Source organism: Peromyscus eremicus, chromosome 5, assembly GCF_949786415.1.
Source record: "Peromyscus eremicus chromosome 5, PerEre_H2_v1, whole genome shotgun sequence".
NCBI classification, from domain to species: Eukaryota; Metazoa; Chordata; class Mammalia; order Rodentia; family Cricetidae; genus Peromyscus; species Peromyscus eremicus.
This window is the reverse complement of record NC_081420.1, coordinates 119,254,317-119,279,487: the sequence shown is the minus strand read 5'-3', so window position 1 is coordinate 119,279,487 and position 25,171 is coordinate 119,254,317. Positions and strand designations below refer to the sequence as shown.

Here is a 25,171-nt window from a genome sequence, read left to right as displayed (position 1 = left end):
CACAGAGCTTCCGGAAACTACACGAGAATCCTGAGGCAGCTTTCCAATGGCCTTCCGAATGCACACAGCCCCACTGACTCCCTGAGCATGAGTGTCCGACTTCCAGAAGTGGAAAACGATCGGTTCCTTTTGCTGTTTAAAACACTAGTCTGGGACAGTGAGATGGCTCAGCGGGTAAAGGAGCTTGCTGCCAAGCTGGCGGTCTGAGTTTGATCCCCAGACCCACAGGGTGGAAGGAGAGAAAGAAGTACTAAAAGTTGTCCTGACCTCTACACACATGCCATGGCATATATGTGTTCATGAATATACAAACAAACAAACATACACAAATAAATATATTTTCTTTTTAAGTTTAAAGTTAAGCCACCAGTTTATGAAACTGTTATGGCAGCCCCAGAAAACTGACACACTCGGGGTGTTTCTTTGGGTGCTGGAGAGATGGCTCAGCAGTCAATAAATAGCACTTGCTGCTCTTCCGGAGGTCCCGAGCTCAGTTTCCAACATCTATATGGCAGCTCACAAGCGTCTGTAACTTCAGCTCAAGATATAATGTGCTAGCACCAGGCACACATATGGCGTACATACATGCATACAAATAAAACTCATACAAATAAAAACTCATACAAGTAAAATGGATGTTGCTATGGATTTTCCACATCTGAATTCTAATCTGTAACCTCAGTGTCTCAGTTTTGCTTTCTATTGTGATAAAATCCCCTGAGAAAAGCAACTCATGGAAGAAAATGTTGATCTGACTCAATTCCAGGTGACAGTCCATCACTGTGGGAAGGTCAAGGTGGCAGGAACAGCTGTCCCACAACACCCACAGTCAAGGCCCGAGAGCACCCACAATGCATGCTTGCTGGTGCTCAGCTCCTCCTCTTTCCTTCAGCTCAGGGTCCAGCCCATGCAACGGTGCCGCCCACAGTCAGGTGGGGTCCTCACCCTCATTAACCCAAGCAAGAAAATCCTTCCGGGGCATGGCCATAGACCAACCTAATCTAGACACTTCCTCTGAGACTCCTTTCCAAGTGATCTTAGGTTGTGTCAAGTTGACAACCAAAACTACCCCTCCTGCTCGATAGTGTCATCTCTGCTAAGGCGGTCATCTGTCCACAACCACCCCAGTGAGGCCAGAGAGTCAATGATAGGAACAGATTAACAGTTGTTTTTTTAAGTCAAATTCCAAGTATCACTCAAGTGAAAGATTTAGAAACAGACATTCCCCTGTGAAGCCTCTTGTTACCTAGTAAGCGCCAACCAGCAACAATAGAAAGTAAACTCAGCCTGCGTGTGCTATAGCAAACCCATACCTGAGGGACAGTTTAAAACACTGTGTGAATCCACTCACCAAAAGGCCAGTCCAGAAACCAGCTGTCCCAGTTAGTCCACAGATAGACCAGTAGCTCCTTTACCCTCTCACGCACCTCGATGGTACAAAAACATATAAAATTTGTCCCCTCAAGCAATCAGAAATAAATTTACCATGACTACCATGTCGTTATCAGAAACATTGTCTGCTAAGGCTGATAAATCGGTCAATTACCTGCTCCCTTGACTTTTATTTCCTCTTGTATAAATGTTTTCATCCTAATATTACCAATACCTGTTATAAGATGAACAATAAATTACAAAATGACTGAAATCACAAGGAAATCCCTAATAGATCAAAAAGGAACTTAACCAGGAAAAAAGACCCTAATAACACAATCACACACTCCATAGCCTCAGAAATAGCATCCCATACATAGATGGCTAAGCAATGAAATCTTAGCTTAGGCATAAAATGATCAAGCTATTTGTGGGATGTGTCCCAACAGCAGGGCCTGACAAACTTCACCAGGGACCACACCCCAAGTCCTTCAGTCTGGTAAGGGAAACAGCACACTGTACACCTTTATTTCCAAAAAATATACATGCACTCAAAGGGGAAAGAGTCGTGGGAGATAAGCATGAGAGAGAGAGAAAGAGAGAGAGAGAGAGAGAGAGAGAGAGAGAGAGAGAGAGAGAGAGAGAGAGAGAGAGAGAGATGAGACTGCTCTGTACTTTGCATTTAAAAATATGATGGACATAAGACACAGACAAAAGATTCAGAGGAGACAGCCTACCACTCACACCAGCCCAAAAGATATGTGTACCACTGATTATGGGAAAATATCTTCACTGGTTGGGCACAAAAATCCATGACACCAGACAGCAGATCAGAAGGACACCTAATGCAAACTTACCTCGAAACTACGAGGTAGGCCAACAACTTTAACCTTTCCCCCAGCCAGGCTCAGAGCCAGGGCTGCATTCAAGCAATCAAATGTACTCTTAACTCGTGCTCTGCTTTTATTTCCTCCACTCACCTCCTGGCACGCGCACACACACACACACACACATACACACACACACACACACACACACACACACACACACACGGAGTCAAGGATGAAAGGCCAAAAGCCCATGAAAATCAACAAAAACTACAACCAGCCAACAAGCTAAGGTGATTCCAAGGGCCAGCGTGTCCTGCAGCTGTGCGAAAACTTCTAGCTCCAACTGCTTTATCTACTCTGTCCTCTTAAGAATTCTGGGGATGCTGAGTATAGTGGTCTACATCTTGAAGCAGATGGATCTCTGTGAGTTTGAGTCCATCCTAGTCTATATAGTAAGCTCCAGGACAGCTAGGGCTACATAATGAGATCTTGTTTCAAAAAAATACAAAAATAAAAAATTTTTAAAAATTAAAAAGATTCCTGGGTGTGACCCCTGTCTTCTCTGGTCTCCCTCAGAGCTGCCACTTGGGGTTTTCACTGAGACAGCTCTGCTGTATCTGCCACCTGAGGGAAAGCTGGCACTGTCCTCAAGTTCACTGGTACTGGCAATGGTGCTCCAGGGGGACGTAAGCCCAATACTCCTGGAAATGTACCCAGGGGAACCCAAGATTGGGGGTGAGCTCTACTGCGGCTGTAGATAAGCTTCAACCACAGCACAGATGTTCTAGAAACAACTGGAACATTCCTCTGGTGTGTGTATGCACAGCCACATGGTAACCATTGACATTATGCTCACATCAATTTCTTCTCTTCATCACCTTTGGAGAATCTATAAAATACCTTTGTATTGTATGTGGATAAGCACGCCTCATCTTTTTTTGTCTCGCAGAGCTTAGAACTGTCTGCAGTCCTCCAGCTGCACTGGCCAGGTACTGTGCCTGATTCTGGTTGGCCAGCTTATCCTCTATGAATAACTGATACTTGAAAAGGAGGCTGGAAATGCATTGGGCAATGGGAAGATGCTCTGTGGAGAGATACGAACTGAAAAGGTCTTCCGACATGAATATATCCACCTGATCAGGCTTGGTTTTCAATATGTATGTTGTAGTTACTGAGAGGAATCCTGTTTGTTTTCTGTTTTGAGTTTTATGCATTAAGATTGACATAAGCCTACTAGAGGCTTTCAGGAGTAGACACCCTCTTACATTCCATTTGTTGTTGTTGTTAGTGATGGTTATAAAAAAATTTAAAAAAAGAAAAACAACTTCCCCCCTGAGACGGTCCCACACAGCCCAAGCTGGCATCAATATGTAGCCAAGGATGACCTTGAACTTCAGGTCCTCCTGCCTCCCCCTCCTGAGTGCTGGGTTTAAAAGCATGCTGTTTTATGTTCTGGGACATGCATCCAAGCGTTCTACCAACTAAGCTACATTCCCAACCCTAAATAAACTTTTAAAACTACAAACACCAGGCCAGAGATGGCTCAGAGGGTGAGGGTGGCCTGAGTCCCTCTCCATCCACAGTGGTTCTATAGTTAAGAACAAGGAAATGCCACAGCAGAATGAGTAACATCCAACTCTTGTTGGATTTTTTTCACTCTTTTGGGGGCTACCACCAGCTCCCAAATAAATCACACATGGAGACTTATACTTAATTATAAATGCCCGGCCTTGGCTTGGCTTGTTTCTAGCCAGCTTTCCTTAACTTTAAATTATCCCATCTACCTTTTGCCTCTGGGCTTTTCCTTTTCTCTTCTTGTATACTTTTCTTTCTTACTCTGTTGCTGGTTGTGCAGCTGGGTGGCTGGCCCCTGATGTCCTCCTCTTTCTCTGGCTACTTCTTTCTTTTCTCCTTCCAGATTTCTCCTATATATTATTCTCTCTGCCTGTCAGCCCCGCCTATCCTTTCTCCTGCCATGCTATTGGCTGTTCAGCTCTTTATTAGACCATCAGGTGTTTCAGACAGGCACAGTAACACAGTTTCACACTGTTAAACAAATGCAACATAAACAAAAGTAACACACCTTAAAATAATATTCCCCAACATTCAACAGACAACTGCAGATTCTCAATAAATAAATAAACAATAAATAGAATAAAATATACAACTTCAAGAGATGATCAAGTTAGTAAAAAGTAAGACTATAAGATGCTTTACATAGCTTTAAAAGAGTGACTGAGAAGAACCCGCACAAGTTCTGGACCCAGAGACTCTGGATCGAATCTCAGCTTGCTGTGCCTCTGACTCACGTGATCCAGGTACGCGCCCCCTCTATCTGTAGAATAGCTAACGAATACCTGAAGTTTGCTGATCATTGTGAAGGTGGACCAGAATGACTAAGTAAAGCACCTGGCACCAACCTGGTCCTTGTGTGGTTTCCCTCTTCCTTTCGTCCCGGGCGTCTGGCCCGAGTGTACACTATGTTAGACAGTGATGCTCTGAGCAGTGGACACTGCTCCCGCACTGTATCACAGTCATCTCAACCAAAGCAGACAGGAAACTGATGGTTGTTAGCAACCATAGAATCCAGATGCCAAACGTGCCCAGTCATCAGAAAACTCTTACAATCCCGGCACAGTTTGGCAGAAACAGCCACTAGTGGGGAGGGGGGATCTACACGTCAGGCTGTGCCGGAGGCTTCCAACCACAGTGGTAGGGGCCCTGGCCTCTGCTCTTCTGGCCCAGTTTCCTCCGGAAGCTTACAACTTTCTCCAGGCATCTCTAGGCCACATTTGTGAGCACATACATGGCATTATTCATCACCCCCTTCCCAGCCCAGGTGTACAGTAAGTTCTTCAAAAACCATTACAAAACACCGCCTGTGTTTGTTTGTGACTCTTTACTCCTCCGCTTCCTCGCCCCCTCCCTCCCTCCCTCCCTCTTCCTTCCTCTCTCTTCTCGCTCCCTCCCATCCTTGCCCTTCCTTTCTTTTTTCTTTTTCAATAATTCCAAGCATTATTTTCTATCTCTTTGACTTTGTAACCGGTTTTTAACCCCTCCCTTCACTAATTTATTTATCACCCAGCTGCTATAGACCAGGAACTATTACACACAAAAATATGTATAAAAATGAACACTCAATCCATGTTCATTTATAAAAAGTCCAGTCACGCCGGGGCAGTGGTACACACACCTTTAATCCCAGCACTCGGGAGGCAGAGCCAGGCAGATCTCTGCAAGTGCGAGGCCAGCCTGGTCTACAAAGCGAGATCCAGGACAGGCACCAAAACTACACAGAGAAACTCTGTCTCGGAAAAAACAAACAAACAAAAAAAGTCCAGTCACTAAAGACAATAACAAGCAATCAACAATAAGTGAACCAAGGAAAAAGTTTCCTACTTCTGCCCAGTAGCCGTAACTATGGAGGAGAAAAACAAGAAGGGCCTCTCTGATATCTGGAGGCAAAGAAGGACATTATCAGGCCAAGCAGTCACCCAGTCATTCTATAAATGGGGAAAAGAATATGACTATGAGAAGGTGGCATGCAGTATGGATGCAGAAGCAATCACTCAGTATACATGAAACAGGGGTACATAAGAAGGCAGAGCTGCAGGGCTCAGACCACGCATCTTCAGGGTCTAGAAGTTCAAACTTCCTTCTCATGCAGATGCCTGAAAGAGCTCAGCACCTCCCTGAGATGGCGGCGGCAGCGTGAAGGATGGACTATAAACGCTGAGAGAGGAGAAGGAAAGATGGAGGGTAAATAAAAATACATGGGGGGGCAGCTATTTCAATTATGGGGGAAAAAACAAGAGTCTACACGACAGCAGTGCAGGAGGAGGAGCATGATGACGTCAAGAGGAGTCACGGAAGTGGGGTCAGTCAGACCAGTCAATAACCAGCGTGAAGAGATGGGGGGATGAGACGGGGTGGGGGTGGGGGGAGGTGTGTCTGAACTGTGAGGACAACAGCCCAGGAAGGAAGAGATGAAAGCAAGCCACATGTGTTCCATCTCTTCTGTGAAGCCTCTGAGGCAAACGAGCTGGACGGCCGGTGACTAACTTGGGGTTACTATTGCTGTGTCATCACAACCAAAAGCAACTTGGGGAGGAAAGGGTTTATTTGGCTTCCATATCTTGAGTCAGAGTCCACTGAGGGAAGTTGAGGCAGGAATCTGGAGGCAGGAATTGAAGCAGAAGCCGTGGAAGAGTGCTGTTTACTGAACTGTTTCTCATGGCTTGCTCAGTCTGCTTTTATATCACCCAGGACCACCTTCCCAGAGTCAATACAACCCACATCTTCATTAATGAATCAAGAAAATACACTGGGCTGTGGTGGCGCACGCCTTTAATCCCAGTACTTGGGAGGCAGAGCCAGGCGGATCTCTGTGAGTTCGAGGACAGCATGGGCTACAGAGTGAGTTCCAGGAAAGTTGCAAAGCTACACAGAGAAACCCTGTCTCGAAAAACCAAAAAGAAAAAAGAAAAAAAAAAGAAAATGCTCCACAGGTCAATCTACAGGGGGCATTTCCTCAGACAAGTTTCCCTCTTCTCAAATGACTCTAGCTTTCTTCAGGTCGACAAAGAACTAAGCAGGACAGGTGGTAATCAGTGGCATTCACCTCCAACGAGGAGCCCGGAAGTCACTGGATAGCATGGCACATCCTCACAGACCAACAATACTACATTTGTGTTTACAGAAGAAAAGTGTGTTCATTTAGCACATAACTTAGTGAGACCTTGTCAAAAAAACAAAACAAACAAACAAGCCTGAAAACCTGTGCTGACTTCACTTAAGAACGCCTGGCAGAGGAGTAAAAATTATTCATTTTCCTGAAAATTGATCTTGGAATAAGCATCTTTTGGATGTTACAGGTGATGCAACATTGTGTGTAATCACGGGTCTTTCTGGCAGTGCTGCGGTACGTGGCTATGCTAAGGAGAAGAACACGCATGACTGTTGGTTTAGGGGCCCAACAAGCCCCTTTTTCACGGTGTATTACTTTAATTGAAAGGATAACTGACAAATTACAGTCAGTCAGATGTGGGCTTTTGGCAGATTATTTCTTGGAAATGAATGAAGTCAAGCTAATACTTCAAGGAAAGGCTGACAGTGTTTTTAGTCTGTGATAAGATTCATGCTTTCAAGCAACCATTAAAGTTTTGGAAAACTTGTTTACTACACTATGAACTTGACAGATTCCCAATACCATACTTAAAGACTTTTTCAGATAACATTCTTGCAGATATAAATAATTTTTACATTTACAATGAGATATACCAACATTTCATAGATCTATATAACTCAGGGAGTCAATATTCCCCAAATGTCCAATACTGACATTATGTGCATGACAATCCAGTCAAAACATAAGACAGCTCGGTAGATTTGAATGTAGCAGACATGAAAAGTTCATGGCAATGTTTTGACTCAACACTCCAAATAACCTTCAAGATCTTGGTGTAGTTGAAAGAATACCCACAAGTCCCTGCAAAGGTGACAAGACATCTGTACGATGGCAGATCTTCCTAACTAACCTGGTGCGACAGATTAAATACACCAAAAGATCTGAGAATCTATCTAGTTGTCCTCTAGGAACCCAGCTACTAGAGATTTGCAGAAACATACAAAACATCATTTACTTTACTCACTCTCTTTTAGAAAAACACATGTTTTCATTAAAAAATGCTGCTTATAATTAACATATGCTGGGTTAGATTATTTTTAGCAATAGAAATATGTAATTTCTCTGTTTTAATCTCTAATACATGACAATACACAAAAGGTCTTTGGGGCCTTCATTAACTTCCAAGGAGCATAGAAAGATCCTGAGAATATGAAAAAAAAAAATCTATTTTCAATAAAAGAAAAAAAAGAAAAAGAAGATAAATAGATGATAGAAAGATAGATAGACAGACAGACAGACAGATAGATAGATAAATAGATAGACAGATAGATCCTGACACCCAAAGCTTCAGAACCAGTGTCTCGGAGATGTTAGCACTCAAGCCACATGATATGCACCTACACGTCTACAGAAGCACTCTTCATAACAGCAAAAAGCAGAAACAAAGCCAGCATCCCTTGCAGCATTTCTACAGTGTCGTGTTAGAGCCTTGAGAAGAAGGTGGCCCAGCTACATCCACCAACATGGATGCGTCTTAGCAAGGAAGTCACAGAATAAGAACACTAAGGTACAGAAGGCCAGTGGTCCCAATACCACCACCACATTTATCAATGTCCAAGGCAGGAAGAACACACGGGAAACAATACCTGAAGCAGGTCAAATGAACTGTTGTGGGTGTAACAGGTAAGAGTACACCCGGACGGTCTCACCTGTACTGACTCTCAGAGTTTATTGACAGCCTTTCTTCACTGTTTCATTACAGATGTGTAATTAGACAAGGCAGTGCACTAGACCTTTGTTTCCCCACATGTGCAGTACACATGTTCAGGTGCGTGCACACATGTGTATATGGAAGCCGTGCACATGGAAGCCAGAACTTAATGCCAAATGTCTCCTGCTCTTCACTTCCTTCACCGAGGCAGGGTCTCTCACTGAAGCCGGAGCTCACCCATTTGGCTAGTTTAGCTAACGAGTTCACCCAGATCGTCCCATCTTCACCTCCCAAGTGCTGGCATTGTAGGTAGGCCACCACACCTACCCAGCTTGTATGTGGGTGCTGGGGATCTGAACTCTGGATCCTCACACTTGAATGCAAGAGCTTTATCCACCAAGCCATCCTCACAGCCCCCAAACTAGAACTTTCTGGCCAGTTACCCTAGCGGTGAAAAGGGGTAAGAAGAGAAGCCCCACGAAGCCCTCCTGGGGCTCTCTTCCTAGAACCCATCAGTGGTGGCATCCACAGCCACTCATCCTGTTCTTCCAACGGAGAGCTCTCAGCTTTAAAAGGTGCCCTCCTTCATGAGCCCACACCCTCCACCCCATTTTATCACAGGAAGACCACGCTCCGTGCCTGACTTCTGACTACATGCACAATCCTATCTAATGACCTTTGCCCTGCCTGCTATCGCTGCATCTGGACCCACAGGTTCTGCCACATCCTTCTTTCGGTGGCTTCTTATTATTCTGGGTCCCTTTCAAACTCTCTTGGCTGCTGTCATTTCTTCTGCTTGGAATGTTCTCTCTCCTCACCATCCAAATCCAGCACGTCCTTTCAGACGCTTCTGATGCTGCGTGCAGGACTCTTTTACCCATCCCTCTTAGACTGGGGCCCCACAAACATCTGCACAGCAAAGCCACAGAATATTGTCCCATCCTTGTTAGCATGTCTATTTGTATGTGTCTGATGGTTGCATCATCTCAGCATGGGGACACAGAACATGGGGTCGACAGAATGTGGGGACACAGCTCCCACTGGATCTCAAGCCCCTGGCTCCACAGTGTCAGCCACCATACCTCCAACCTCCAAACAGCTAACAGTTCAGCTATTGAAAGTGGTGTCCCCGAGGAGAGAACGGGTTCCAGTTTTACATTGATAACAGGAAAGTCAGCAGAGCAGCGCTTCCTTTATAAAATTCTTTTTCGTAACACAAGACTGTTTCAGAGTTCAATATTCCTTACCACTGCGCCCCAAACTAATAATAGAAGTCCTTAGAAATCCATTCCTGACAGGCAGGCTAAGCAAACTTCTCCATACACAGGATTTATCTCAATGGTGGACAGTTGCTTTGGGGGTGGGGGCAGGTTTTGGTTTTGTCTACATATTGATTAATTGACTTACTAATTTGAACTCATAATCCTCCCGCCTCAACCTCTCAAGCCCTGGATTACAGGCATATGTCATCACACCCATTGGAACAGAGGTTCTGTTGGTTGGTTGTTTTTTAATATTCAATACACCTCTCTCCCTCCTTCCCTCCCTCCCTCCCTGTTTTTGTTTTTGTTTTTCGAGACAAGGTCACTCTGTGTAACTCTGGTTGCCCTGGAACCCACTCCATTGACCAGGCTGGCCTCGAACTCAGAGATCCACCTGCCTCTGTGTCCCAAGTGCTGGGATTGAAGGCGTGGGCCCAGCTTCAATAATACTTTTCATCTAATCAAATAAAAATTATCTTCCTTAGTAACTTCTGTTTGATTGGTCCTGGGATGTTTTCTGCTTAGTGACTTCTTTGCTTATGAAAACAATTTTCAAGCTGAATTGGAGTAATTTCCCCCCATCTCTTTCTCTGTCGGCTTGGCCCTTAAGAGCAGGTATAGCCCACACTCCTTGCTAAACTCGACAAATCCCCAATCCCTGATGTAAACACTTCCACTCTGCTGGTGAAGGAAGGAATGTACAAGAACAGCATCAGTTACCATCTAAGCAGACAACCGAACACAGATGTCAACTCCAAGAACATCGCTCCCTCTGTAGTCAACAGAGCCTCATGCCTTTGGCTGCAGATACCTGACTAGATTTTGATCCATCCCCACACCTCTCTTCAGAAAAAGCATTCCCAACCTGCCTCAATAACTAATTCCTCAGACGATAATTTCAAGAGCCTACAACAACCATTTTGCCTCCCTTCAGGTGAAGAGTTTACCAATTCCCTTTTTACATCAGAGCATCCATTCTAGATTCACTATTGGAGATATGAGCCCACCCACTTACAGGAGTAATATAGCCACCCTTGTTTTGAAGGCAGCCCTTAAATCCCAAGAGGCAACCATATGCAAATGCATCCATATTTCAAACATAGGCTGAATTTTAAATACTATTTCTTGATTACAGTGGGGATGGAAGTTGGAAGAAGAGGACTTAATACATTTTAAACATTTGTATCTAGTGTTAATTAGTTATACTAAGCATGTGCTACTTTTTCATTAAAAGCTAACATAAGGGGCTAGAGGTATAGTTCAACAGTTAAGAACACTTGTTGCTTTTGCAGAAGACCTAGGTTCAATATCCAGCACCCACATGGTGGCTCACAACCAACTGTTTGTAATTCCAGTGCCAGTGGATCTGAGACCTTCCTTTGACCTCTGTGGGTCACTCTGTGCACTCACACGGTGCACAGACATATATGAGGGCAAAACATTCATATGCATTAAATAAGTCTTTAAAACAAAGGCTTGAAAGGGCTGGGGTTCAGGGGCAGAACACACGCCTGGGGTGCAGGAGACCCTGGGCTCTGCCTTCAGCAGCAATCCCCAAAGCCAATGCAGTTATTAAAGAGAAGCCCACAGTTCTTCCTGCCCTACTCCAAATGGCTGGCCATCCTCAGACAATCACTCCAGAGTTGGCTGAAGCAGTTTGCGTGCGCGCGCGCGCATGCACACACACACACACACACAAGACCTTCTGTTTCAGAGTTAGATTGCTTTTCCTTTGTTTTATTTATTCACTCAACAGGTCCTCATCTTGTCGAAGATTCCTCTGGTTCCAGCTTTATTGAGACCACGGGATTCCTTTTGAAACCACCTTTAAACTGGCCTGGTGGGACGCATGCATGCACTAAGGAAGCCGAAGCAGAGAGATCACAAGTTCAAGGCCAGGACAGCATAGTGAGTTCAAGGTCAGTCCGCACTACAGAGCCAGTCAGTATCTCAAAGCAGAAACAAACAGCTCACAGAGGCACGCCGCTTCTATAAGGAAGCAGTCTGACCAACCACAAACACTACCATGGAACTGTCAAACTTCTCCCACAGGCATCAGAAGGCAGGTAACTACAATTTGATCTCTCTCTTCCTAAAGTCAGATTAAAACTCAGTAAGTTCTTAGGTGAAGTTCACGTCTTCCAGAGGGAGACTTTTCTGGAGCACAGTGTCTCCAGAACAGCATTTCCTCTCATATACAGCTGCAGTTCCTGCTCTAAGGAGACCTGCTGGACAGAGGGGAGGGCCAAACAAGGGCAGAAGAGAAGCCTAACTGTGGCCCATCCCAGAGGCTGTACGTGCAGTGAGCATGCAGGTCAGGCCCCTGACAGCACTGCACACAACTGTCTGACTGAAGTCAAAAGCCCACATCTAGAATCTTCAAGGAAAAAAACACTACTGGTGACAGTTTTCATGAATTACGCAAATCCAAGCATTCTGACAGCACCTGAGGGCCACACAGGACAGGGCCTCTGAGCCACTGTGACACTTTCAAACAGCGACGAGACCCAGGGAGATCTCATGGCCCTCGGCTTCCCTGAACCCGTCAAAGGGCCCTGCCCTTGGCAGCGTGGATGCAGCTAGCCTTGAGCTGCTTTTCTCTCTCTGACTCAGTTTCTCCCTTTCTGCCAATAACTGGGAGAGGCTGTTCTCCCCCTGCTCTACATGCATAAGATACCAGCGATACAGCTTCCAGAACCAAAGCACAAGATAAACAAAATGTTAACATAGTGTTAGTCATTTTACAACACAGAAGCGAATTAACTTTTCCAAGGCCACAGAGCCCAGGAGACGTCTTGGTGGGAAGAGAGAGTAAGAAGGCTGTGGTCTGGGGGCCATACATGAGGGAGGACACAGAGTCCATTCTTCTGACCAGCGCAGGTTCTTTCCCAGGCCTTTGTTTACCAGCCTGGACAGGCTGGAGCCAGTTGCTCAAGCCCCGATTTTAAGATCTAACAAAGTATGGTCACTAACTTGCCTGGACTCAGCGTCTGATGTCTTGGTGGCTGAGATGACATCATCCCAGAGTGGGACAGTCCTGGCTAATTCAGGAATCCTCAGCTCTGGCTGTTCATTCAGATGTCTGGGGAATTTAATTTTAAAAAGGTTGCCTCCAAGCCAAGCGAATTAAGTCCGGGGGTGTCTGTGTCTTCTAGACACCCAAGTCTAATGTGCAGCCACAGATCTGAGCTGCCTAACAGTGATCAGAAACTGAAGTACAGCAAGATTATCCAAGCACAGTGTGAGAAATCCCAGAGCCCCTCAGCGGGAATGAGTACACATCTCAGGTGTATTAGTGCCAACAGCATTTATTGAATACATACTACGTGTTGGACATGCACATAAAAATTCATTTGTAAGAGCTCACGCAGTTCCCTCTTAGAACCTGTTTCCAACCATCTTACAAGTGAGGAAAACAGGCAGAACCACTACTACTATACGGTCACAGCTGAAATGTAGCACAGCCAGGCTCTGAAGCCTATCTTGTGGTGCTTCTTGGACTCCACCCTGCAATATGGTTCACAGTACCTTTGACACAGTGCTAAATTAAAAGATCAGAAAATGCTTCAGAATGCAGAACAGTTCCTCATCCAATTGCCTTCAGGGATGGCAAGGGAAGAGGCTTGGGGGAGGTGGGCAGGTGTACACGCATATGGGGACATGGTGCCCGAGTGGCAGGAACTGTAGCAGACTGACGAGCACATGCCCAGGGAAGGAGACAGCCGCCACTGACTACAGCAGATTGCTGCCATGTGGGGAGGTGGGCCGGTGCTGCCTGCTCTTCCAAGTGTTCAGAAGAAGCTGGAAATAGGGCTTTTTCTTTGTGTGTGTGTGTGTGTGTGTGTGTGTGTGTGTGTGTGTGTATAAAATCTCCAATTTCCAAAATGTGTGGAGCAGAACACACTAGCGTGGCACCTGTCTGTGACCTACAACAAGAACGATCATGCAACATACTCACACCCCTCAAGACTTTAAGATCCGTGGGATATGCTCTCTTGGACAGCAGACTGTCTCCGATTTGTGCTCTGAACTATGACCCATTCAACATACGGAAAACCCAGTGTCAATTTGCTCTCGGTCATTTTGACCCATAGATTGCCTGTTGACTGAATGACTAACAAACCTTCACGAAACACCTAGTCTCCCTTCAGTTTTCACTGTCGGTCACTGTAAGAGGATTCCTTGTCCTTACCTTTGAGTAAAACCCTGTCATAATTCATACAGTTATTGCACAACTTAGATATGATTCCAGCCAAATCACATGCACAAAGGAACTCATTCCTTTAGCAACAGCCTATTATAATAGTGTTGGCCTACAGAATAAGTGTCAGTCCAGACCTACCATAATAGCCTCGTAAATGAACTTTACCATATTATATTGTTATTACTCACTCCACTAATGAGAGCTATGAAAAAAACAGGACAAAAATTAAAAACACAGAAACAGCCATAAAGTCCGAGATCAGAATTTCAGCTAATCACAATCTAAGCTTACAAACACATTTCCTATGCTTAACTGCATATTCTGCTTGCTTTACTCTATGTAGCAGGCACTCATTAGGTATGATTTTGTATATGCACATAATATTTACATGTATTTAAATGATCCTAATGATGACTCTGAAGACACGGAACTGTTATCACTAAAGATGAAGAAACTGGATGACAGAGAAGTTAAGTCACTTGTCCCAGGTCACACAGCTAGCCAGTAGCAGAGCTGGGATCTGAACAGCCCAGCACGGGAGAGCTTGTGCACTTGACCGCTGCCCCGTGAACTTCAAAAGCACACGAGCCTTTTGTCTTTACTCACACAGTGTCCAGCAAAGGCAAAGAGGCCAAAGTCACAGGGTATCTTCTCTCTCATTACAAAACAAGAGAAGCCCACCACCAGTCTCCGCAACTTGAGAAAAACCTATCATCCTCCGCAAGCACAGCAGCTTGTTTCAAAGGCTCAGATAAGCTGAGTGCTGCTGATCAATCACGTAAAAGATCATTTTCGCCTGGCCTTCCTCAGCCCCCTTTGAAGGCCAGCTTCTTCAGAGCACTCAAAACAATTCACCCCAGATCCACACCTCTCTCCCACCTTTCCTTTGTTCCCTCACACCCCGCTTCTAATGGGGTTGAGCCACTTTTCTGACCTGTGTAGGAATTAGCAGGAAAGGCAGAAGTTATTGGGGTTTGGTTTCCCAAGCTCAGAGGCCTGAGTCTATTCCTTTCCTGGTGAAGAAATGGACTGGGTCTGCTTTTCCCTCCCCAGCACTGGGAATTGAACCCAGGTCTGCATGCATGCCAGGCAAGCACTCCACCACTGAGCTACATCTTTCATTGCCTTGATTTTTCTTTAAAATAGAGGCAAAGGATAAATACCTGGTCATGTGAGAGCCACAGAGGCAGAACTTTGGTGGAAAAGGCTGTCTTTTTTTAATTAGAAGGGACTGAACAGTTGAAGAAAATATCCTTTTTAAGCACATAGGCACTTTTTTTTAACTATTTCTTTGTTTGTTTCTTTTTTTTTTTATTTTTTTTATTTTTTTTTTTTTTACTTTTTTTTTTACTTTTTTTAGGCACTTTCATTTACTATAACCCTGGATCACCTTACATTTAATATAATCCCAGGTCACTATTTGAAAAAGCACCATCGCTAACAGCCTCATTCTGACCTCAGACTACAGATGGGTATCACTGTGCAATTCATAAAGTTAGCCATGGTACAGTGTGCGTCTCTGTGTGTGTGTGTGTGTGTGTGTGTGTGTGTGTGTGGCCGACTTTTAGAAAATAAACAGCAATATGCACCCATGTGGCCTAAGATTAGTATCAAAACAAAGTCTGACTGAAATCTACAAAGCTCCCTCGAATCTGCATCAGTTCTACCCAAGGTGGGTGACAAGAACCTCAGACAGGTCCTCACTCACCTACACTGTTCTCGGGTCGTAAAAACGTAATTTATAGACAGAGGGTAGGAACACCAAACTCACCAACAGGAGGGAGGCAGTGACTAGGAACTTAGGCCACCAAGCACTCGCAGCTGTTTCCAAGTGCATTATTTTCTTATAACCTATGACAGAAGGCATCCGGCTACCCCTGGGTGGTATGAATTACTAAGGTACACCTTCCAAAGGAGGAGGCACGGAAAGAGTGGGTGGGAGGGCAGCAGCATTCACAAGACCGAACCCCAAAAATGGGACTTCGATGGGTACATTACCAGGGCCAAAATAGTAATGAAGTCAAAGGAACGCACGCACACGCATGCACACGCACACGTACACACACACACACACACACTTCTCTTACCATAACTAGACCCTGTCTGGATTGCTTTCCAATAAGTAAAAACCCAGGTTCTATTCCTTTACCACAAAGCCCACAGTCTTGTAAACTCTCATGTTAGAAATCCTTTAACATACCCAAAATTCTCATTTTGTAGGTCATACTATCATTCCCTTGATGTGTCACCAGTCTGATTACATTATAGACAATTACTAATCTATCACTCAGAATAGGAAGATCAGCACCCTCATGTTGTTTGTGGTTGCCTCTCGGATCCTAGTACCCCACCGGAGATTTAACAATTGAGAATGGAGGACAGGGAGTCCTTCAAAGGAGGGCTAAAGGATCTACTAACCTCATCAAAGTAACATGGCGCCAGTCAGCCCCTGCTGATGGCCTTGGTGACCAGTCATAGGCACTAAGCAAGCCTCACACAGAGCAGCAATGTGGGTATCTCCATTGTTTCCTTCAGACCTTGGGCTATATATAGGCTGAATCTTTGTATCCCTGGCCCTCTCCAAACAATTCCTGTATTGAAACTTCATCCCCAGTATGACAGTGTCAGGAGGAAGGCCTTTGTGGGGTGACTAGGTCATAAGAGCACAACCATGACGAAAAGAGGCCTCGGGCAACTCAGTCACCTCTTCCACCACGTGAGTACACCAGAAGGTACCACTGTTGGAGGAGAGATGTGAGTCTTTACCACAAACACTGAATCTGTGGTCACCTTGATTTTGAACTTTTTCAACCTCAACAACTATGAAAAAAATCATGTTATTTAATAAAGTATCTGACCAAAGCCATTTTGTTATAGTAATCCCAATCACCTAGGACACTGGCTCATCCAATCTACATGTGAGGGAACAGAGTTCGTACCATGGATGACCGAATTTTTTCCCTTTTGTAAAACTTCATGTGTCCAGACATAATCTGAACCTAAACTACTGGGATTATTAAATAAACTGGTTTGCCAACCCAGTCCAGTACCACATATTTCTAATCTAGCTTTATCTACAAATCCATAGTAATTGATAGTAATTAATAAGACTCCTAATCTTTTGAACCAACTTTTGGCCCCAGGAACCTGCCTGGGTATCCCGGTGCACTCTCCTCTGAGAACACAACTATGTCCGTCTGATTTCTGCACGTCCCTCCAAGGCAGAGCTGCACCTCCCTGGGAACTCCCTAACAGAGTCATTCAAAGATTCTCAACTACAAAATGTGCAGCCGCACTCAGGCGAGCAGAAAGCTGTCCAATTTAGACTTCTCCGGCGTGATGTATTAACGCTTTGTGCGAGGACTTGTCAACTCACACCTGCTGTGTCATCTCGAGAGCGAGATGGCAGCACAGATAAATTAAAAATCAATTTTTTTATTAGAAACTATTTTGAAGCATTAGAGGGAATGTGATCTTTGAGCCACCTCCTGTATTTTAACAGGAAACCCCGGGATCGTCTTCTTGCTGTCTTAGGGATGCATGGGTGCCCCTTTGGGGGACAGAGAGCAATGATCCCCAGAATCATTAGACTCCCCAGAATCATTAGACCTGTCTGACAAGAGCTGTAAAATACTTTGCTACTGCAGACCGAAAAAGTTAAGTGGGTTAAGTCAGGTCATAGTGCCTGGTATTGCAAAAATTAGTAAGAAATAAAGGCAGAGTAAAGTTCCTTTCCTTTGACTACACAGAGAGAGAGAGAGAGACAGACAGAGAGACAGAGACAGAGAGACAGAGATAGAGACAGAGACAGAGACAGAGACACTGACTCATAAAAGCATAAAAATAAAGGATCAAGTCGCTTTCCACTCATTTTGCTCCCCAGTTTTACTAGAGAGCAGAGTTTGCTACAGTTTTGTTAATGAAGAACACAGTAACCTGTTCTGATCTTAACCCACAACTGAGTAAACAATGAAACACTGGAATAACGAAACAACTCTTTTATTAACTTTTCTTCTGTACTCTCCCTGGGGAGTAGGTACTAGGCAAAAATCCCAATGATAAATATGACGGAATCTAAACTCATATGTGGATGGGTAAATGGATGCTAACGGGACATTTTAAAGTGCTGGTTACCACCAGTAAGGGGCACAGAGATGCAATAAACACGTTAGAGCGACCTTCCTGATCCCTCCCTCTTAGCTTGAAAGATCCCAGTCTGCCACGCAGCTTCCCTCCCATCCTTTCTGAGACTGACAGAGCTGCCTAAGTTACACTGTTTGGGATTCTCAGAATGTGAGTGCCTGGTTCATCTCAAAGGACCTCTAGGCCATCCTTCTGAACTGGCATTGGACTTCACTAACGAAAAAAGTTTTGTGAAGGAGCCATCGGTAGCAGGTAAGTCACATCTGAAGTCCCAAAATGAAAACTGCTGCATTAAGCCAAGAAACAGAGGCCTTTATTTTTGAATAATAATCTTTAAATCCACCCCTCAAATATAATATAGACTTAACATCTTGGCTGAGTGGTACCTCCAAGTTACAGCACTTCTCTGTGACATGTAGACATACGCCACTTTTTCTGTGTATGTATGAGGAGGCCCATGTAACACACACACACACACACACACACACACACACACACACACACCACTTCTGAGGCTCAGAAGAAAATGACTGTAGAATTTTAAATCAGAAACCCAAGGCTAAGGTTAGGGGTGTCAGGTTAAAGGCTCGCCCATCTCCAAAGCTAATTCGGTTCTGAACAGTCCCAGGGGTGTCTAGCTGAACAGAGGGAACCAGGAAACCTTAGCAGGCCCGAGCCCAGCCTGGGGAATTGCTAGTACTCCGTGCCAGGAGCCGAGGCTCACCCCAGACTTGGTATCAGATAATACCAAGTGCTCGCCTGGATTTCCAGGACTAATCCACTCTAGGGTGGAACGTCCATCCCTGGTGTCTGCGCTGTCCAGTGGGAAGGCAGTGGGCTTTTCAGGGCCAGACTGTTCCTGGATAGTATTGTTTAATGTGAAAAAGAGACTCCACTCATGGAGAACACCTCTAAGCGGCAACGATGTGTGCTCTAAAATTCCTCAGCCATACTGCTGGGGTACGAAGGAAAAGGGGGTGCTGGGGAAGTGGAGAGCACTTCAGCTGTTCTAACAGCACAGGTGTGTGAGTGTGTGCACAAGTGTGTGTGTCGCACACACATGCTGCATTTCTTAAATGTTTACAGGTGCTTTCAGTTTTAAAATCAACATACAAACAGTGGCTTTAATAACTTCTGCATTTGCTCAAAGGGTTCTTGGGCTTTAGAAGCAATTTAAATTTCTCCAGTTCATTCATTCAGTCACCTCCTTGCCTCAGCCACCAGACATATCACTTTTTTTTAGGGCCAACTTTTAAATCTGCCTCTATACAACCTCTTAAAACTCCAAGATGACTTCTACCAGGCACCGTGAATCCCCGGACTCCACTGTACTGTAACCCTGATGCAGCTCAGTTCTCCCAGGGAAGGGGCCCTTTTCTCATATATAAATAACAGTTAAGTATTGAAAACTAGGACGTAGATCTAGAACTATATTCTGTACTAGAGGGAAATTAACATTCACTTTTACCCAAGGCAGTATGCCATATCACTTTCAAATTCCTGGGATCCTCCCTAGGCTCTTAGCAAGCCCTGGGTTACTATGACTGACTTGCAAAATACACCATTTGCCCAGAAATTGCTCTTAGTCAAAATGTAAATTGCTTATAAAACACGTGTAAACCCTGCTTAGAAAAGGCAGCACATATCCTCAAAAAAAAAAAAAAAAAAATCCATTCAATGCAAAAAGAGGCGGAAACGCTTTACAAATTAAGGCTTCCCTTAAAAAGAAGGGGGGTGGGGGCAGGAACGTTTACTGTGCTTCCAAAAGTAAATTGCTTCTTACTTAGGTAAAAGTGGTTTAATGTGACTGCAAGAGAGAGGCGATTTTTTTTTAAGTGAGTAGATAACAGTATTCAATCAGAGAACGAAGAGGGAGCCCACTCTCAAAATAACAACTTCATCAACAGGCAGCAACCCGCAAGAGAGGCCCACCAGACACCCGAGCTAAAATGGAGCCTGAATTTCCTCTCAGACTGAGGGTAGTCGCAGGAGGTCAGGGTCAAGGTCACCGGCAGGGCAGGCTGCAGCTGCCCGACTGCACTGCACACCACAGAAGGGGCAGCGTTCCAGCAGCCTCAGCCGAAACAGATAAATCCCTTCTCCTCTCCCACCCTCCCTCTAACCCCGCCAACATTTTTTTTTTTTTTAAGCAGGGGGAGAAGAGAAGAAAGGAAAATGACCAAGTAACCTCACCGCCCTGGTTTTCGCACACAAGCTCATCAGCTCCCAAAGTTGCCATCTAAGGGCAAGTTCGCAGAGAACACTGAAGCCCATTTTGTGCGAGCAGGGCAAGCCTCCCGCGGTGGTGCCCGCCCGGGACACCAGCCTCCCCTCCCTGCCCACGCGCGTCCGAGCAGAGGGGCGCCCGGGCCGGCCATGTGCACACACACTTCCACCAACTGCTGCGAGTTTTCTGTGAATCGCGGCGCTGAGCCTCCCGCCTCGCCCGCCCTGACTGCGCCGCCTTCTCCTCCTCCTTCTCCTCCTCCTCGCACAAAATTTTCCTACACACGCAGCCGCCTGCGAGTGATTTTATGTGCATATATATTACATATGTGATATTATCCTCAGAACCTCTAGCGGGCAGGCGAAGAAAGGACTGCACGGGGGCATTTTTTTTTTTTTTTTCCTAAAGGAAGGGGAAAAAAAGCACAACCCGAGCCCAGTGCGTCGACTCCTTGCGTACAGGGAAGGGGGAAGAAAAGAGGAATGTTTGCGGAGCGGACTGCCCGCGCGTGCCCTTGCTCGCCACTCCGGCCACGGCCCGGGTGCCTCCGCGCCCGCCCGGGCCACAGCAGCCCCGCGGCCCCCTCGCGTGGGCACCGCCGCGGAGATTTCGCGAGGGGGAGATCGATCGCGCTCGCCCGTCTGCGGCGGAAACACACACGCTCGCTCACACACAACCCGAGACACCATAACCTTAACCCTTCCCCCACCCTCCGTGAACTTCAGGTGACCGACCACGTCGGCCTGACACCCGCGCGGGCGGGCGCTCCGGCTCCACTCCCGCCCCCAGCCCGGGTTTTGCAGGATCGGGCTCCGAGCAGCGCCCAGGAGAGGGGAGCAGCGCAGGGGGGGAGGGGGGAGAGGAGAAACTGACCCTCCGTCTCCCCCGACCCCTCCCTCCGGCGCCTCCCGCGTCCCCTCCTCCCGCCACCCCGCCCCACGCCTTCTCCCCTGCCCCCTCTCCCCTGCATTCAAGGAGCCGGGCGGCCCCGGGGGGATATTTTTAGTTGCTTCTTTCTCCTTCACTTTTAGCTTCAGCAGCATCTCGGAACACTCCGAGCGGAGAGAGCTTGGGGGGGACGAGGGGGGAGCCCGAGAGGGAGTGGGGGAAAAGTTAAGAGTCTCGCAAAGAAAAGCGGGAGGGCGGCGCAGAGGGACCCGAGGCGCGGGTGGAGGAGGGGACGGGGACCCGGCCGCGCAGCCCGGCGCGAGTCTCCAGTTGGCGTGTGTGGCTACGGCCAGGAGGGCTGGGATGCACTTTAGTCGCGGACTCTGCTCGGGCTGCCCGGGGAGGGGGGTCCGCGAGCCCGCGTCGCCCCGGCTCCGTCTGCTCCGCCTGACCCCGCATTTTATTGCGGCCGGGAGCCCTGCTCCGCCCTCCCCTGGGCTCTGCAGGGACCTCGCGCGCCGCGCGCCGCCCTGGCTGCCTCGCCTCTGCCTCGGCGCGGCTCCCGCACCCCACATCCGCTCGGCTGCCCGGCCTCGCCCCCCGATCGGTCGGCCGCCCGCGCCCCCCGGCGCCCCCACACCCTCCTCGGCCGCCCCCGGCTCCCCCTCCGCCGCCGCCTCCACCTCCGCCTCCAGCTCCAGCCGCCCGCGGCTCCGCGGCCGACCCACCCCGGCGCAACCTTTAGCCGGAGACCGACCTCTCCGGTCCCCAGCCCGGCGGGCGGCCGCGCGCCCTCGCCCCGACACCCCCAATCGCCATGTCACGGCCCCGGCCCGGCGCGCGCCCCGACCCCGCACCCTCGGGCACCGGGATCCACACGGAATTTCTTTTTTCAAGATTGCAACCTCTCCCACCTCCCCCCACCCGCGACAAAAACCCGGCATCCACACTACTCCCCTCCTCCCTCCTCTCGCCCCCTCCCCCGCAACCCGGAGTGAGGAGGGGGAGGGGGAGGGAAAGGGGGGAAAAAGCCCGATCTCAAGGAAAAAAAAAGAGGGGGGCGAGAGAAAGAAAGAAAAAGAGAGAGAGAGAATAGAAAGGGCACGGGGCTGATCATCACCAACATGGCTGCCTCGGCATAGACCTAAACGAGGAGTAACCCGGGCTGTGTCTTTGTCAGTTTCACCTCTGTAACCCTAAACTAATGCAGAAAACAACGGCCGAGGCTGCGGAGGGGAAAGAGGAGAGGGAGGGCGAGAAAATGGCACGAGAGGAGGTGGAGAAGGGATGACTTACGTGAGGGAAGGCGCTTGGGCTGCTCCTGCTTCCTCCTGGGCATTTTCCCCCTTTTCTCACATTCTCCTCCTCGGTTAATGTGAGATCAAATAAACCCCCGTGGGGGCAGACAGGCAGACACTGGCAGGAGCGGGGAGGTAGCTGGGGGGCGGGCAGGGGGAAACCCCTTCTCTCCGGTGTGTGCAATGGGATGAAGCTTGTTTCCTGGAGCCAGAAGAGGGGTTTTCTTCTTTTCTTTCCTTTCTTTCTTTCTTTTTTTTTTTCCTTTTTTTTTTTTTTTTAAATTTTTTGGTCGTGCACCTGGCTTGTCCCCGAGCGTAATAGTCTTCAATGGAAACGGATCTAATAGGTGTGTGTGTGTGTCCTGTGCTCGCGTGTGATGGGAGGTATAAATAAATGAGCGCCGGTGCGGCGGTGTCTATGGCCGCGCGCTGTGTCTCCGAGCCCCTAACACTAATGTCGGGATCAAAGGGCAGCGGCGGCGGCAGCACGGCTCGCAGCTCGCTCTCTCGCTCTCCTCTCGCGCTCTCTCTCTCTCCCTGTCACACACACACTCACACACACACAGAGGCACAGACTGAGGGAAAGAGAGAGAGCTAGACACGCGCGCGCGCGCACACACACACACACACACACACACACACACACACACACACACACACAGCAAAGAGGAAGGTGCCCTAAGGCTCTCAGGGCGGACTCAGCCTCGCATTTACAACTGCTCTGTCTGGAACGAATGGGGGGCGCGCGTGCGGGGGTGGGATGGACTTCTTCAAATTTATCCCGCTAGTCGCCCAATCAAGGGGGGGGGGGTGAAAAAGTCCCCCCCCCGCTCTTGAAACATTATTTTACAGATTTTTTTTTTTTTAAGGAAATAGGTTGCACTAACCACTTTCTTTTGTGTATTAAACTACATTTGGCTCTGTGTATAAAATTCTTCAGGCTTTTGTCACTGAAAGATTCACTCTCTCACCCCATCACCTTGAGGTTACAGACTCACATACTCTCTTAAAACTGCCCAATGGAAATCTTTTTTTTTTTAAATTAAAAGATAGCATATGGCGAGATCAGTAGGTGAGTGGAATGAATGTCCAATTTTGGAGGGCCCGGTTGAGTTAACACTTGAAAACTCCCCTAAATGAAAATTACAGGTCCTTGGCCAAGAAAGAGGGAAAATAAGATTAGATCACTCCTGAGGGCTGACTTAACTGCTACGTGATATTCCTACAGTGCACACAGCGACTTAACTTCTGAAATTTACCCCCCACCCCAGAACACAGGTAGCTGAAGTTTGCCCGGAAGCAATTCCAGTGTGCAGTTTGAGCTCACTACAGCAGTTTCCATTAAGCGGTATACTTTCATTACTTTACAAATCACACATCTTGCTTCAAAGAGACACATAAAGGGAAAACAGAAAAGGATGGGTCTCCACACAAAAGGTACTCAGTGAAAAGAACAGTTCTTTCTCTGACTGTAAGCCATTTGGATAAAAGTTCACTGAGAGGTTGTTAATGATTTAAAACTCCAAAATCTGCTACTATAATTGAAGTAAAAAATTAGTCTGAAGAAGAGTTATTTCATAAAACTCTTTGTAAGGGGAAACTTTGAACTTGGTGGAATACATTATATGTCATGAGTCAGAGCTAAAAAATAAAAAGGTGCATTATTTAAACTACATCTTCCCTTTGAGCTTAAAAAAAAAGCTCTTGACTCATCATCTTATTATGTTAAGTATTTTCCTACCAATTTTTAAATAGATGTTTTCATCAAAGAGGGTGGAGTCATAGTGAAGAGATAGAACATTAAAATGGCACGCCACAAGTTGACATGAATCGCTGATGGAACTCGGAGTCTCTAGTGGTGTTAAAGAGAGCCATGGTGGTTACGTTAGGTACAACCTTTAACAGTGGTCACGGCTTCCTACTGTTTTCATTAGGAAACTGTAAAGGGGACTGTGTCTCCCAAAAGAGGGCTTTCATTAATAATGAACTCCTAGGACGAACCCCTCCTTGTTAATGCCTACTGACATATCAAGCACCCTAATGCTAAGTGATGTTATCTAAAGCGAGGGTTAACTGCCTGCTAAATGAGTACAGTATAAAACAACTGAGTTTAAACTGGAGCATCAACCTTAAACCAATTCAAAAAAAATTTTTTTAATAATAGTTAAAATCAGACATGCTGACCAACGCCTTTGATCCCAGCACTAGGGAGGCAGTGACGGGCAGATCTCTGTGCTCTGTAGACCAAGCTCTAGGCTAGCCAGGGCTACACAGTGAGACTCTGTCTCAAAATAAGAAAAACAAACAAACAAAAAGAGGCAGTTAGATTTCCCTTTCAACTCAGATCAAATACGACTGGCCGTGACTTGGACTTGAAATCCACATATGAATGATAAACTGAAGTCCATGCATTCTGGGCAGACTGTAGTGGGCTCTTCACACCTACCAAGCGGTAAACACAATGGTAGGACACCCGACCACAGCTCCCTCAGAACCTTTCCCTAGGATGTTAGGATCACAACAGCAAACAGACACGGCACTGCCTTTTCCTGCAACTGCAGTGACTCCTCATGGTACTTACTACACTATAATTGAAAACACACTTTGGGG

General features: G+C 46.7%; 1 protein-coding gene across 2 annotated transcripts in view; it reads right to left on the bottom strand.

Moving 5' to 3' along the window:
• The window catches only part of Znf827 (zinc finger protein 827), a 177,641-nt gene extending 154,848 nt beyond the window's left edge, over positions 1-22,793 (bottom strand). For both annotated transcript variants that reach the window (XM_059264291.1, XM_059264292.1), the window contains exon 1: positions 22,560-22,793. In XM_059264291.1, the coding sequence (XP_059120274.1) occupies positions 22,560-22,602 (43 nt within the window). In that variant the 5' untranslated portion in view covers positions 22,603-22,793. The remainder of the gene's footprint in view (positions 1-22,559) is intronic.
• Positions 22,794-25,171: the final 2,378 nt, after the last annotated feature.